Below are 17,211 nucleotides of genomic sequence, written 5' to 3'. Positions count from 1 at the left end.
TTGTTAAGATAGCCATGTCACAATTATTCATCCCCTATATAATATTGTTGTTTTTAAAGCTGTCTGACGGTTTTTATGGCCTAAAGTGGAATTGAAACATAATTAAGCTTTTGGGAACTCTATAATGATCCTTCAATTGCTTCAGCTGTGATGCATATATAAACCCCACCCATGAAGGTATTCAAGGTGAGTTGCAATCATGGGAAAGACAAAGGAGCTTACACAAAAGCTGAGAGAGGAGATTATTTCTTCACACCTGAAGGGCCTTGGGTATAAGAAGATTTCCAAAAAATGTAATACCCAAGAGACATCATTGGGAGCATTATAAGGAAGTTTAAAACTTATGGAACAGCTGCAAACCTGCCTGGCCGGGGAAGAAAGCCCAACATTTCATCAAGGGCCCTTAGCAACTTAGTCAGAACAACTAACAGAAACCCCTGTGTGACTGCAAGACACCTACAGGATGACCTGATGAAGGCTGGTACAAGTGCTTCAGTGGCAACTATAAGATGTGCACTGAATAAACAAGGACTTCATGGCCGGACTCCAAGACGCACTCCACTCTTGACCACAAGGAACATCAAAAGTCGACTAGAATATGCCAGGAGGAATTTGGATAAGACTACAGAGTTTTGGGTGACAGTTCTATGGACTGATGAAACCAAACTGGAACTGTTTGGAGATATGGACCAGCAGTATATCTGGCGTGCGAAAGGCCAGGCTTATGACCAGAAGAATACCATCCCCACGGTCAAGCATGGAGGTGGGTCATTGATGATGTGTGGCTGTTTTTCTGCGGCAGGAACTGGCAATCTTGATCGTGTAGCCGGCATCATGGATTCCCAGAAATACCAGGCCATTTTAAAGAGGAATGTGATGCCTTCTGTTGACAAATTAAACCTTGGTGATCATTGGACTTTCCAGCAAGACAATGATCCCCAGCACAACCCCTAAGTCAACCAAAGCTTGGTTGAGAAAAAGATCCTGGAACGTCCTGGAGTGGCCTTCTCAGTCACCAGATTTAAATCCAATTGAAAATCTTTGGTGGGATTTAAAGAAGGCAGTTGCAGCAGGGAAGCCATCAAACATCACTGAGCTAGAGGCTTATGCACGTGAAGAATGGGCAAAGATTCTGATTGAGAGGTGTAAGAAGCTTGTCAGCACTTACCGAAAACGTTTGTTAGAAGTTATAAAAGCTAAAGGATGCGCCACAAAGTACTGAAGCTGGGGGTTGAATAATACTGCACATGCACATGTGTTAAAAGAGTTACATTTTTCATTTGAACTTCAAAGTTAAGTCAACTTCTGTTGTCAAAATAACTCAAATATGTTTCAATAAATATTTTTTGTTGTTTAATGAGGCTTTTTGTCATTTATTGTCATTATCTTCCATCCAAATCACTATAATGTCTTTTGAGGTGAGGGGGTTGAATATTTCTGATTGCAACTGTATATATGAAAGACCTCTTAACTTCTTACAATAATAAAAGTAAAGTAGCAAGAGCAAATTATTTCTCAAAACTAATAACCAGCAATCACCATTATCCCAGATTCTTTTTAAAACCACCAATAGACTCATAAACCCAGCTCCTTCCATGACATTATAACTAACATTGTACCAGCTGCCACTGTCATTCTCTTCCTGAACTCATTGACACTGTGTCACACATGCGTTCATCTTCCAACCCTCTTGACAACCTACCCACCTCACTCCTAAAAGAAGTAATCAGTACTATTGGCCCTAGCCTTCTCAGAATTATGAATTGCTCCCTTTCTTCTGGCCATGTCCCTGATTATTTTAAGAAACCCCCCATTCAGCCTTAACAGAAAAAGCCAAATCTTGACCAATCACTCCCACAGAATTATCGGTCCATTTCAAAGTCCCTGTTCATATCCCAAATCCTTGAAAAGGTGGTTCTAGCCCAACTTTTAGCTGTGTGTGACAATAATATACATTTTGATAAATTCCAGTCTGGATTTCGCAAACAACACAGTACTGAAACCGCTCTCCTTAAAATTACAAATGATTTATTGATGTCTACCGATGCTGGCTCCGTATTACTGCTCCTTGACCTTATTGCCACATTTGACACCATTGATCATAACATTCTCATCAATAGACTAACACAGTGCATCAGCAATTTTGGAATTGCCGTTAAATGGTTCAAGTCTTATCTCTCAGATTGAGAAATTTCCTTTTTTTAGAAATTTCTGTTTGGAAATAACATCTCATCCTTAGCGCGACACTGATGAGCGGAGTGCCACAAGGTTCTATTGTTGGTCCCATTCTTATTTCGCTTTACATGCTCCCATTAGGAAACGTCATCATCCATTGTAATGGGATATCATATCATTCCTATGCCGATTGACACCCAAATCTACCTGTCTTTTAAGCCGGACAACGTCAGCTGCGTTTTTGTCCTAACAGAGTGCCTAACTGCAATAAAGGAATGGATGTCACTTAACTTCCTTCAGTTAAATTCAAACAAATCAGAAATAATTATCTTCGGTCCTGATCAGCTAGCAGGCAAACTCCTATCATCGCTTGCCCCTGTCAACCAATATTAAAACAATAGCTAAATATCTAGGTGTCACATTCGATTCCCAACTGAATTTTAAAACACATGTTAATGAATCATTAAATCCTGCTACTTCCATCTACAAAAATTCAGGATTGACTTAAAGATTCTTTTAATAATTTTCAAAGCTCAACATGGGCTGGCCCCTACTTACATTTCGCAGCTCTTGACTCCCTGCAATCCAAGTCGCAACCTAAGATTGGCCAGCCTGTCCTTGTTAGCTGTCCCTAGATCAAGGCCGGCTACTGTCTCTGTCAAGGCCCAGAGGCTCTGGAACTCCCTGTCTTATGAGATTCGGCTAGCCAGCTCGCTACCTATCTTTAAATCACTGCTCGAATCATATTTTTATAGGAAAGCATTTTTACAACCACATTTTATGTAGTTTCTTAAATAGGACAGCTTTTGACTCTGCTCTCTATTGGGGTAGGTATGTAGTTTAGTTTTTAAAAAGGCATAGCGGTAATGACGTCTCATCTACTGAGCGGGCCACATGGCTTGCATCGTGATGGCACCACTGTTCCTGGTCTCTCTCTCCCCCTATCTCTCTCTCTTCCCTCCCCTCTTTTCCACCCACCTCTCTTCCCCATTTTCTCACCCCAACCAGTCAACGCAGATGGCCGCCTACGCTAAGTCTGGTTCTGCTAGAGGTTTCTATCAGATAATGGGGGAGTTTTTTCTCTATAAATTTGAATGGTCACCTATTGAAATTGACATGATTATTCTTATTCTTATTCTTCAGGCAAATGTATTGGCTTTTTGAGGGCCTAAACATGCTTGAAATCTCACCAAAGTTCAAAAGTGGTGAAAATGTACGTATTCTGCAGTAATTTGAAGTTGGCGTGGCAAAATGGCTCATTAACCCCCCCAAAACGCAGCCCCTTACTTCGCTTTCACCGATCTTCATGGAATTCGGTACACAAGTGACCAAACGCACAAAAAAGTTATGAAAAAAGCAACAGGAAGTTGGCAATATTGGATTTAGTGGCCATTTTGGCCATTTTACACGTGTATTTTAACGAACTCCTCCTAGAGCTTTCGTCAGATCAACTTCAAACATGGAGATTAAAACTACCTCGATTTTTGAGTTTTCGTCACACAGCGTGACTATGGAGTGGTGTCAAAGTTTGATTACACGCCATTAAAACACAAGGTTGTTTTATCTGTATAATGTCACAGTGTCAGTGGTCATAGAGTACTTTGATGTCTTAGACATTGCAAAGGTGAAATATTTATACGATCTGAAGAGAAACAAGAGTGTTTTTGACCTGAACAGATCAATGAGTCTGTTTGTACTGACAATGATAATAATAGGGTGACGTACTGGCAACAGGAAGTAAGCCTCTTTTTACATCTTTGATTCGATTTACATAAAATTTTCACCGTTAGGTCTGCACTAGATGGCGTGGACCAAGATGCATAATTGGTGGGCGTGGTTCGGTGTTGCGTGACGGACACAGAAAGTGAAGTTATCCTTCCTGCGGTGCGCAAAACGCTATACAGCTAAACAATATACAGCTCAAATGAGCTCAGACAAGTCATACGACCATGGTCAGAATTGTGACCTTTCCTCAAACTGTGTAAACATTGAGGTGTGGCAAAGATTGAGTTTTTTAAAATTCCACTATGCATTGTCCAATCGGCACCAAAATCTGTCACATGATCAGAGTCCAGGCCTGAATAGCTCCATATGTCAATATTAACTCAGGGTCATAGTGCCACCTACTGATTCACTGTGAAAAGGAAGTTTTTTTTTAACTCCACTGTGCACTGTCCAATCGGCCCCAAAATTAAAACCTAAGATCAGAGTCCAGGCCTGAACAGCTCTGTGTGTCAATATTATGTCAGGGTCATAACGCCACCTACTGATCAGCGTGACAATGACGTTGTTGTAACTCCACAGTGCATTGTCCAATTGGCCCCAAATTACTCACGCTTCATCAGAGCCCTGACTTGAACAGATCTATTCGTCTGTATGTAGTGATAGTGATAGCGCCACCTACTGGCAACAGAAAGTAAGGTGTTTTACAACTTTAATTCGATTTACACAGGAAGTGAAGCGTTCCTGTGGTGCACAAAACGCACGCAACGCTGGGTCATTTCGCCCGGTCCCCAACCGCCCTCTCCCGCGGCCGCATCAGGTGCCGAGTTCACAAGTGCTCTGGCCCGCTCAGTGCTGCCGTGCAGCCCTAGTTATATTATGATTTGGCCCTTATAATTTTACTGACTTGAATACCTTTTATTTCAGTTCATTCATCATTTTGCCATGGATTTTTTATGTGAAGCACTTTGTAACCTTGTTTAGTTAAGTACTATGCAGATAAAGCTATTATTATTATTATTTTGTATCAGTTGGTCCTTACAGATCTGAGCAAATGGAAATGACGTGGAGTTCCCCAAGGGTTCATTCTTGGTCCAGCTCTGTTCAACATTACATGCTCCCACTAGCTTGCATCTTACAAGACAATAAAATATCCTACCATAGCTACGCAGATGACACACAGATTTATCGAACAATAACACCGGATGATTGTTGACCAATACAATACTAAATAAATGCATTGAACACATTAATCAGTGGATGTGCCAGAATTTTCTCTGGTTAAATAAGGACAGAATGGAAACTATTTTATTTTGGTGCCAAAAAGGAACATTCTAATGTCAGTACTCATCTTGAAACCCTACAACTTCAGACCTCAAACCATGTCAGGAATCTTGTTGTAGTTCTGGACTCTGACCTAAATTACTATATATCCACATCAACAGAATATCTCAGGTTTGTTCTGAACACCCTATCAGCTAGCCATATAGGTGGAGACTGGGAGCTTTGATTTTATCCAAAGCATCCTGCCTGCCATGCTCTACAAGTCTGCACCACAACTTTAACAACATTTCCTCATGAAGTAATGGTTATAATTAACAGCAGGTCACTTAGTGTGGAACATCTTCATGATCCAACTGGTCTTGAACCTCTCACTCCTACATACTACATACTATATACTAACCATTACATTACATGCCATCCTCTTAGCTACAAAGCGACTTACAATTAGTGCATTCTACATCTATGAGGGGCCATTTAGGGGTTCAGTATCTTGCCCAAGAACACTTTGGAATGCAGATGGGCATGCAGGTGGGGAAGACTGAGTATCGAACCGCTGACCTTTTGGTTGGAGGACGACCACTCCTCTAAGGTAAAGGTAGAGGAGTATAATTCTTAGCGTTTTTGCAAAGATGTTTTATTACGTCTGAAAAAAGGAGTTGCCAGTAACTTTAATTGTATTGGATTTGGCTGCAACACTGTTTACCCCTGTGACTCCAAAGTGTTTTGTGGAAACAAACACTTCACCCATACCTCCATCTGCATAGTGGTTAGTAGATAATGAGTGAATTTAAATTTTTCGTAGACTATCCCTTTAAAGACCACTCTATAGAACTTTCAAGGGACTTTCCAAGAACTTATTTTAATAACTATTAATTCTACTAGTTTGTTGTTTGCTGATAGATCTTTATCAATACATGATAAAGAAAGCCCTCCCTCAAATGTGAAACGAGGGAGTTGTAGGTACACTGAATCGAAGTCCTTGTTACCAGTTATAGTGTGTGTGTGTGTGTTATTCTAAATATATACTAGAAACTATAGTAGCATAGAAAACATGCACATTGTGGCATAGTTTCCTTTGTTGTTGCCTGCTCTTGTGATAAGTGAATACTAAAGAAGACCATTGTAGTCTAGCCCCATATTCCTCATCTAAGAAAACCTCAAATCTAAACTTAAGTCATTTAGATTTCTACCCTCTATCTGTATCTGCTGCTGAACCTCTTTGTCACTGAAGTAAAATCCACTTCAAGTGAGAATGATTGTTAATAATATTGTCCAACTGTTTTTGAAGCTTGAAAACATGATTTACCAAACCAGCATGCCACAAATTGAAGTGAGAATAGGGCTGTGCAGAAATGAAAAAGAGGGAGTCAGGATAAAAAAGTTGCCAATTTGTTTGCTGTGTCCTGGAACTGTACTAGACTTTTTTTTAAGCGCCTGACAAGCAGGTGAGATCAAAGTCATTGGGACAAAAGAGGCTCAGCAGCGATTTGTCAGGAGACGAGAGGCAGCGGCTGGGTTCAGCCCTCTGATCACTGCCTCGCCAAAGAAAACTGCCCATGAGAAAAAGTACAGCAGAAAGGGTTCAAAGGTCATTTTGATTTGCTCTGGATTACTGGTACCTCCCTTTTCTCCACTAAAAAAGGGAGGTGGGGGTGCAAGAAAAGGACCTGGCTAATAACCTTTGTATTATTGCAGAAAAGAAACCCTTTTGTGCCAAGAGGGCTTTTTGGGGTTGTTGTGGGGGGCGAATTTTTGGGAGGTCAATTAAAAAAGGAGCCCTGAAATTCTTGCCTTTATTCATGGTCGCAGGAGAGAAAAGGGGAAAGTAAAAATGTATGTTTTGGAGTTCTGTGTCAAGACACTTCATGTGGCTGGGTTTTGATTCATTTGTCAAGTGGATGATGGCAAAAGTAATTGTTAAACATATTTCAGTTAGGTAAATAATTAAAAATTGTCCAAGCATTTCTTTTGAAGAAAAAGTATTGTCTTGTCACTTCTAAACATGGTGTGAATGCACCCAGAATGCATTAAGAATGCACTGGGATCTGATCACTTCTGCTACACATGCAAGTGTGCAGTGTAATGTGAATTCAAATGCATCTTTGATCACATTGAAGGACCCATTTGTCAACTTGATATTACATAGATAGCTGGGCAAAACTCCTAAACACAGTTGATTTGCCTCTGCCAAATAGGACAAGGTTCTGAGGTGTGTATCTGAGCAAAGGAATCAAATCTGCTGCTGCAACCCTCGTCCCTCCAAACTGTGCTCTTAGACAACACTCAAGGAAACAATAAAATATACACCATGACTGCCTCTTTGACATGCTGACCAATGTTGTTTTCTGATTTTGACAGTCTACATTCTTTTTAAATCCCTTTATTGTCATGAAAATAAACTCTCTGTCCGGGAACCCTGTGAGACATAGGCCCACTACACTTACTGAATTTCAATAAAAGGTTTGCTATGCTACTAATGGAGAGGATAGTCATTGAACAGACCAGAAGAAATGACACAAGCTGAAGTGTATATAGCTGTAGATATTGGAAATGTTGACGCCTGTCAAAACCGACTCTGTACAACTGTTTTGTCCGTAGCCTGTGACAATGAAGGAGATGCTATCAACACCCTGAAACACCACCTGCTCTTCAATGGACTTGGACATTTTGCTGCCCACCCCCAGCTTTTCAGTTCTGATGAAAAAATGACATCCATTATTGTGGAAGTGTAGAATCCTCAGTGTGACCACACTTTCCAGGTATAGTTATAGTTTGTGCATTGACTACAAAATTACCATAATTGTATACATTACTAGTACAATGCAGCTGTTTCCTTGCCTGACAGCATGGATAAAAGATGTGTCAATGAAGATCAAACTTGGAGACACCATCTTCCCTTATGGTCATCCCACACATTAGAACTTTGTGAATAATAGCTGCATGAATTGTATCACAAACAAATTGTTCTCGTTTTTTGGTTATATCCTTGTCCTCTTTCTCTGTGAGTTTGACCTTCACAATTTCTCTGATGAATTAGTGAATGCGACTTATACTTACTAGTGGTGGAAGCGCTTTAAGTGGTGGAAAAGACTGGAAGAGCACTATATATATGAATATAGTCCATTAATTATTTACCTAGGCATGCAAATAGTGTCAACAAAGAAAAGAAATTTGCATCTTTTAAGAAGTTAGTCGAGGCTATGGTTTTCTTAGGAAAAACATTTAGAATTTTATTTATGGATATTAAATCAGCTGCATAATATTTTAAAAGTTGGTGAAGAAGCCTGTAAGGGACTTTTAGCCTTATAACTAAATTATTGTTATTTTAACTACTACTTCATAGAAAACAATTAATAGGCTATATTACTGCTCATTTTGACCCTGGCTGCTTGTTAATTAATTGATCATCATGCTGCTACCAGGGGTGCTGTTCTCTCGATGTCAGGATCTATTTATTTCAAAAAAATGATCCCAGGGTCACTTTTGGATTTGGTATTTTTTAATGAAAAATAGGTCCAACATTAAAGACCCATAAAGGTCTCCACCCCAATGTGACCCCACATATATCCTTGTAGCCCGGAAATTGTAAATGCTTTCCTAGGGTATCCACACACTGTTGACACTGTGGTGACTATAAGTTTCAGTAAAGAACAAGCAGAGCAGCAAAGTCTGTGAAATGTAGGATTTAATTGTTGGTCTCAGCCCTGCAGAAATAAGACATCTGTGAGACCATGAAAATACATTTGAAGATGCAACCCACTGCTGAAAATATAGTTTGGACTTTTCTGCTAAGGTTTGTGTTGGGTGCATAATGTGAGTGAATTATAGAGTTTAGTATGGACTGGGGTCTCATGTTCTAATGTGTGTGTGTGTGTGTGTGTGTGTGTGTGTCTACGTGCCTCACAAATTGAGATCGTTTGCCCTGCTTATTGCTGGGATGCTATGTGGGCGGCGTGGAGGGAGCGTAATTAAAATAGTTTCTGAGAGAAACAGCACACCACATCTGAGGTTCCACCCTCTTCCAGCATTTAACCACATCAAGAGTGTCTCACTTAGAAATGGCCACCAGAACAACCTCAGATACACACGACCTGGCTGATGTTTTGGTGTGTTGTCTGACTTACAAGGGGTTTATGAGGCACAATGTGCACACATTTGTAATTAAAAGAGCAGCCTTTTTCTCATAATCGAATTAAATAAACTGACAGAGGCAAAAAGCTGGGTGATGTATGGCAGGGGAAGACAAATTAACCATTGACTCTCTGGGGGATTCTCAGCAGAGGCCTCCATAGCAGCAGTGGAACAGCGCCAAAGGGCAGAGAGATTTGTAGATGATGGTGCTAATTACCAGAATGCAAACCATAATGTGACCAAGATGGAAGCAATTTAGGCAGTAGTCATTTAGCCTGCTGCTCTTCCGCCCACCGGCTGCTGCTTAGCCAGAGCCCTGGCCTTAGGATGGGAAAAGTCTGGGATAATCCATTGCTCGGGTGAAAGATAAAGAATAATGCACAGAAGAGGGGTTCTTTGTCGAGAGGAGCACATGGAGAGAGCACTGAAACTGATCATTTTTTGTATCTATTTTCTTAATCTAACTTCAACAGAAATTAAGTGTAGAACTAGCAGGCAGTGCTTACAGTTCACAGGGAGGAAGGAGTTTGTAAATATTTTAGAAAAAAGATGGCTGTGAAATTTAACTGCTGAGAGAGGAAACTGGGTTGGATTCCCAAGCCAACCTGCAGCCACAGCTTGACAGCAGCTCTTAAGACCTCTGTGCATCTATGTGAGTGTAGGCAAGAAACCCTGATTCAAAGCAAATTACAAATTAAACGTACATGATTTACTGACCTTAGTTTCTGATGTTAGGTTTACTGGGTACCCTTGACAAGCACCTGTTTGATTGGGGTGAAGCTAGGCCTATTTATACATTATCTATTATGTGGACTACCCATAAATTAAAAGTCAAGTCATTTTTTTATGACTTCAGTATGCTCAAATGATCAATACATCTGAATGAGAAAGTTGGGTTTAAGCAGCCAGACTAAACCATCCAGTTGGAGAGAGATTGGGGGAGAGGTGTCAGATTATTAAACATAAAATGTGGGAATCAACAGTGAAATTAAGTTGGTTTAAAAAAAAAAAAAAGATTATTTGTTTGTTTTGGTTATGGTAGATTGATTATGTATTACAACATCAAACACATTATTCCTCACCTGTTGCACAGGCTAACTCAGTCTCAGTCCGGCTGTATAGACTACTTTGGAAAGTCTAATTGCTCTTTCAGCAGAAGCGTTCAAGGGAGAGAGCTGTTCCACACTCAGCCACTGTAATTTTATCCACGCCGCAGTCTCTCGCTTCACACAGGGCTGATACCTTTGCCTCCCCCTTTCCTTTGTATCAATTGGTCGGAGTTCAGCCTATTGTCGCCACAAGCTTCTTTTATATCTGCGCTCTGATTGTGCTGCGACTCTCAGTCAGATCCACAGGAGGGACGTCTAGCAGCAGCAGAGCCTTGGAGCGGATCCCACCGCGGGGACGGCTGTGCTGTCAGCGGTATCTCTTGGACTCGTATGTGCTCAGTGCTGGAGCTCTCCAGCTTTTAGGCCCCGACACTTTAATGGGACCCCGGGAGCCGGGCAGGAGTTCTCCGTTTTTTGCCACAATCGTCTCTCCCCGGCCATGCCACAATGCTGATGATACATCTGCTGGTGTTGCTGAGCCTGTTGGATCCCGTTAGTCCCCGGAGCCGCTGCGACCCTGGCCAGGCTTGCGACCCCCGACAACGGAGGGACGCCGGGGGCCGCGGAGGAGTATATGAACACCTCGGAGGAGCGCCACGAAGAAGGAAACTCTACTGCGCCACTAAATATCATTTACAAATCCATCCTAATGGGAAGATAGATGGCTCACTGGAGGAAACGAATCCATTAAGTGAGTATTGACAAATTTTTCACATACAAGCTGTCATTGATAAACATGAAGTATCTAATTTTATATGACACAAGCTCATGTGTTTTCTAAATAATCAGTGCCTCTGTGAAAATATGGAAGTTGTATGGAAGTTTTTAAATGTAAATTGGTGGCATGAAAAAACAAGTTTCACCTCAGGTACTTGTATGAATATCTTGTAGCATACACTTCTTTAGCCTTTATTAAAATGTACAGTATTCAGCAAATTTTTGTCTCTTAAATTCTAATCTGATTGATTAAAAAATCTTATCGACTTTCACCGTCACTTACTCAGTGATGTGGACCTTTTTTTGACGGGACCAGTAGTCCTCAGAAGAACCTAACCCCAGTTTTAATCATGCAAAACGTAATTTGTGAGTTCTGCGAGGGATAGGTGTGAATTGAGGCTGGGTGAAGTTCAGTTTATGACATTGAGTGCATGGTCACGGTTAACATTAGTAGTGTTTGGCTGTCTGCAATGAATGGAAGTTAATATAGCTGCGCAAACGTGCGTGTGTGACAGCGAGACATCCAGTTTAATCTCTATTGGAAGTATCAGCCTGCATTAACTTCCCGTCGGGATAAATGCGCGCTCCCGACGGATGTTTATCTGATTACAGAGCATTAGAGCTTTTCTCTAAAAGCCATTGTCTAATCAAACACTGATTAAAAAGCCAATAAACCCGCAAATTAGGTGCTAAGAGGTGGCCCATAGAAGCGGGAATTAATCCATTTACTTTCGTAAACGTTCATTTATTTTAGTGATTTCGGCTTTATGTTTAAGACTATAGGCTTTTTGATATATGCTATTTCACCCTCGAAGAAGGATTGCTGAATTTATAGAGATAAATGGAAAGATATTTGATCATAATGACTCTAACACCAAACACACTAAACTGTTGTCTAAGAGTTGTCCGTTTCTTTTTGTTACAGGCATCATGGAAATCACAGCAGTGGATGTGGGAGTTGTGGCCATAAAAGGGCTTTTCTCTGGCAGATATTTGGCCATGAATGATAAAGGGCGACTGTATGCCTCGGTGGGTACAAATTTCATTTCATCATCTCATGTATCACCTTGTCTTCAACACAAACAGCTCCTGGCTTAGAGGGAGAGAAAGATAGGGCAGAAAGATTAACATAGTAGTCCTATGAACTGACTGAATTTCTGCTGGAAATTCTGTTACTTTGTGGATAATTTGCTGTCACACAGAGTCCATACAGAGCTGCGTAGAGTACTCAGTGTCTTTGAGAGTTTGCCCTGTGAATCAAAAACATACTGCAAGCTGCATGACAAATGTGGCTCACTGTTTCTTTCCTTCTCATATCCCCAGGAAGTATTCAACAAAGAGTGTGAGTTTGTGGAGCGGATCCATGAGTTGGGGTACAACACCTATGCATCTCGCCACCACTCAACCGAACAGCCACTGCCAACAGGGGGCATTAGCAACAAGCGACGAGCCAGCGCCAAACGCCAGTGGTATGTTTCTATTAATGGCAAAGGCCGGCCGCGGCGGGGCTTTAAAACGCGAAGCACAGACAAAGCCTCACTATTTCTGCCTCGGGTTCTGGGCAACAAGGACCATGAGATGGTGAGAAGGTTAAGAGACAGTCAGAGCGCACACCACCACACGCATCACCTCAGCAGCCGTGGTGAATGCCGAAGACGCCGGCATCGTGCCAGGAAAGGCCGGGGCTGACTGAGCAGACATTCAGAGGAGGGAGCTGACCCTGTAGTCCTGAGACTGTTCAGAACCATGACCTTGTTACACAGTGTAGCTTGATTTCAATGGAGGATGTGAAAAAACAGTCTTGATGCTGCCTTCTGGATTAGCAGAAGTATTTGTCATTGATGCACAAAGAAAGAAATCCATAGAAGACGAAGAGAAGACCTATAGCCAACTGAAGTGTTGCGACACATTGGTTGAATTGCCCACACATGCACACACGCACACACAAACATACACTTGACTTCATGCATGCACACACACACACACACACACACACACACATACACAAACTGTGTAATCTTCTATTTACTGATGTCTGACTTCTTCAAAAATTCTACTGTCTTACTACTTGTTACTGTAGACAAATGCATTAGTATAGATTAACACTTCAATCTAATTTTATAAAAAGTTCAAATTTAGAACAAGAGACCAATTTATCTTCATCTTTTCACAGAGCTACATACCTTTTGACAGGGATTATTGTAAATGCAGTATACAGGGATTCTGTAGGTTTTCATTTCACTGAAATGATTAACAGAATATAATATTTTGCTACACGAGTGCAAGTGCTAACAAAAATGATGGATATTGAACAGAGTACGTAATAAATCAAAGCACTTTTTGTCAGATTCGCATTAAGACACAAATGTAAAATCAGTATGGGATGTGATATAGTGGAATATTTTTACAATGTGATAGTCTACTGTCTGCAAACTGAAAGAAGTACTTTGTATATTTTACTAATGATATGAATATTTTACTAATGATATGAGTATTTATTTGGTGCCTGTGTTGTAAGTTATTGATAAGACTATTTCTGCATTTTGCCTGTTGCTAATTGTTTCATAGTTATCACTTATCACCTGCTTCCAACATAAATGAATATTGACACAAGAAAACAAGTGGCCAATTTGTACTTTGTTTTTTTTTTATTTTCACTCCTACACATCTTATGGTTTTCCCTTTAAAATGCAAAGTGTTTTGGTTTCCTCAAGGGGTAAATGCAACTGTATGAACCAGATGTGAAGACGGTTAGACAGCTGTGCCTGTATTTGTCTGTAACTTCCTAAGGATCTCCGTACAAATACAAATCACATCATTGATGATTTACAGAGAGTAGTTTTCTGTGCCATAATCCTGCTCTGTAGAGCTGCAGTGGACAGGTATGGGTGGTGTAACAGTAGGTTAGCTAAGTTTATTACAACATGCAGCCCCCCCCCCTATCTACATGTGACATTATCTCTCTCTCTCTCTCTCTCTCTCTCTGCTGCTCATTTGTGAAAGTGCCCACCTGTTGCTGCAATACAGCTGAGCAGAAACTATAAAAACGACCATCAATGCAAAATTCATTACAAGAAGCATTCTTTTGGAAGTTCAGGTTTTGCTTTGCCTCACTCCCATCTATAGGTAGCTGCTATAAAGCCTTGTCATTCTATACCTGCGGGCTGGGGAGGCTTCCTGGCTTGGACAATAGCTCCTCCCAAGGGGGGCCTGGGAAGCAATGCCGCCTGAGACTATTGGGCTTTTTTTTTTTAAACACTGAGCAAAAGCCGCAGAGTCAATAAACAAGACAGGTCCTCTTGTAAGCAGAAACTGTGTCATACAAAATGTAACACCTTGTTATGAATGCAAAACTCTAATATTACTCAACAGGAATGCAGGACTTTAGAGGGGCTAGGGCCTTTTGTTTCCTCTCTGTCTGTTTTATCTAATAACATTTATCATCCCAATCTCTTACTACATGTCCTTTCTATCCATGACATCCCACTGAAGGCTTCATCCAACTAAGACTTGGCAGCTGTGCAATAAATACAACATTCCTCTGCAATATCAATTGTGCTGATGGAATAAGGAACCCTTAAAGAATATTTTCTTGTGAATCATTTCTTTAAAAAGGTTAAGAATGAACAGGGGTTATATTATCAGCTTATAATTTTGATTACACAATATCAATAAGAACATTCTTGTAATTGTGCTACTTGCCAAAGTTCAATGATGGTTAAATAAATCTACGAAATAATGGCTACACAGTTGAACAAAAAGTGTAAACAAATTTACTGAACCAGTTTTCTTTGTATTAGTACTGTGGTGGGCTGACAGAGACATTCAGGAGTAAAACTGAACACTATAAAAGTGGAATGGTATTTTAAACTCTGCCCTCAGCTCATAGCAGGTGACCACAGCACATGACTGTTCACTTGTAAACATTGACCCCTGGAGGCAGATAGCTGTCTCCCTTTCAGACACCTGGTGACTTGTTGCCAGTGTGAATGTGCCTTTTAATTAATTGAGCTCAGTCAAAATCCCTGCCAACAAACACAGTAACAATCCAATCTAATTTCAGCAGTTACAAAAAAGAGTCATGTTTCAGTCCACATTCATAAGTTTGTCATCTTTTCACCAATGGAATGAACATATTTAGTTAAAAAATGAAGTTGAAGAATATCAATAAATCAAATTATTGAGCAAAGTGGTAAACAATGATACAAATTGACAATATTTCATATATATTTACATGAATAGAATATATTGACTGAAAAGACAAATTCACCAGTACAAGTCACTTAGTGAATCCAGTATGGGAGCAGTTCAGTCACAGCTGTCTAGCTGGCCAGCATCCAACTTTACTGTGCCAACAATATCAGAGGAAATATCCCTCCCCTGTTTGGATAAACAGAGCATGACACTTGATATACAAACTCACTAACAGGTAGGACACCTTTTCACATGTTACAGATGGATTGTTTGACACTAAAACAGGTTGATATTTGAACAGAATAATGTTTAACTGTGATGATATTATATGCTAGGTGAGTCTAAATAAAGTCTTCATCAACACAACCCTCTGAAAAAATGTGTTTCTTTTTTTATATTAAAAAACTACAAGATAAAAACGTTACACCCTGTAAAAGGTTACAGGGTGCTGGTTATAATCAGTGATTTTTGATGACAATTATATTTTTTAAGCCCAGTCATTGCCCTCTGGTAACGAATTATAAGAAGATGCATTATGTAAGATTGGAAATGATGAATAAATTGATAAACCAACCAATACTTGTGTTTTATGTTAAAACATTTTAGGCTCAGAATTGCAGCTGTCGCCCAGTGAAATCTAAAACCTCTTTCACTCAGCATAATTCATTGCGAACATGCAACCTAAAACCACCACTTCAGTACAACACAAACAAAATCTAAAGATGAACACAACATAAAAATCTCAGCATAACTGAAGAGACACAACTTTCTATACTTTTTTATTTAAAAGTGGTAAGAGGAGATTACAGAACCATGGACAGCGCCAGCACAGGGCCTGCTGGTCTGTGTGGCTTGCAAATGGTAAATGGTCTGTTTTAAAAAAGTACTTTTTAGTCTTGATGACCATTCAAAGAGCTTTAGGGTACAGTTTTTTGTCATTCACTCATACACACACATTCATACAGTGCATCTATGTTCAGCATTTTCTCTTTGAGAAGAGGCAATTTGGGGTTCAGTATCTTGGCCGGATTCAAAATTGATCAGTTGTCCTGGTGGTCAACCAACTCATCAACTGTCATGCAGGCCTTCATAAAGATGTAAAGGTATGTCAGCAATTTTACTTTTGGAATGTGATTCCTGCCCTGAAGGTCCAGTGGCCAAACGTTGTTGTGAAGATCAAGTTGTCCATCAAATGTTCTGGAGTGGTGTCCTGAGGGTTCCGCAGTCTTGTGTGTTCCTGAGTTAAGCTTTCTATCAGCCCAATGGTTGTTCAGAAGGCAATCAATGCCTTGAGTTTTCCTGAGACTCCATTGATTTAATGATACTTTGATGCTGAACTTTCTGATTCTGGTAGCCTGGTAGACTACTAGTTTCTCTTTTGGTTCATAGATTCTGAGTGTCTTTTGGTCCCCCAGACTGGGTCTTGTTGGTTAGCCGGTATGTCAGACTCAACACCACAGGACTGTCTCTGAGATCTAGCTGCATTCATGTAGCCATTTTGCAGCACACAAAGAAACAATGTTTTTGTACAAGGAGGATCAGCCAAATGTGAACGTGAGAAAACATTTCATGCGTAGTCAGTGAGGAGCAGGACAGAGCCACCCTAGAGATCAAAGGACTCTGTTGCTCGGCTGATAGATAGTGAAGACCCTAAGTCCTCAAACATATATAATGAAATACTTAGCAGAGAGGGTAAATATTAGTCCTCAGCATAGATTTATTGCATGAAGAATAGCAGTAGTAAAATGGTAAAATAAAAGGTGGGTAAGTTGATTAGTTTAATTCATTGGATATCAAATGCAATGCACCACTGCATCTTAAAGACTGTCAAGGATGACACATCAAAGTCCCACTGCCATGACACCAGTAAATTATCATC

At 40.4% G+C, this 17,211-nt stretch overlaps 1 protein-coding gene across 1 annotated transcript; it reads left to right on the top strand.

The window, feature by feature from the left end:
- Nucleotides 1-10,665: 10,665 nt before the first annotated feature.
- Nucleotides 10,666-14,218, top strand: fgf3 (fibroblast growth factor 3). The gene is made up of 3 exons (XM_035158192.1): nt 10,666-11,112; nt 12,064-12,167; nt 12,462-14,218. The coding sequence occupies exons 1-3, from the start codon at nt 10,869-10,871 to the stop codon at nt 12,825-12,827; spliced, it is 714 nt and encodes a 237-aa protein (XP_035014083.1). The 5' UTR covers nt 10,666-10,868; the 3' UTR covers nt 12,828-14,218.
- The last annotated feature ends 2,993 nt before the right edge of the window (nt 14,219-17,211 follow it).

Source organism: Hippoglossus stenolepis, chromosome 1 (genome assembly GCF_022539355.2).
Source record: "Hippoglossus stenolepis isolate QCI-W04-F060 chromosome 1, HSTE1.2, whole genome shotgun sequence".
Lineage (NCBI taxonomy): Eukaryota > Metazoa > Chordata > Actinopteri > Pleuronectiformes > Pleuronectidae > Hippoglossus > Hippoglossus stenolepis.
This window is presented reverse-complemented; position numbering and strand designations above follow the sequence as displayed.

Excerpts from the sequence above, each read along its gene's own strand:
- fgf3 (XM_035158192.1), top strand. The coding sequence starts at position 10,869 with ATGCTGATGATACATCTGCTGGTGTTGCTGAGCCTGTTGGATCCCGTT. Across the intron at positions 11,113-12,063 it reads GGAGGAAACGAATCCATTAA|GCATCATGGAAATCACAGCA; the intron begins GTGAGTATTGAC and ends TTTTTGTTACAG. Across the intron at positions 12,168-12,461 it reads AAGGGCGACTGTATGCCTCG|GAAGTATTCAACAAAGAGTG; the intron begins GTGGGTACAAAT and ends TCATATCCCCAG.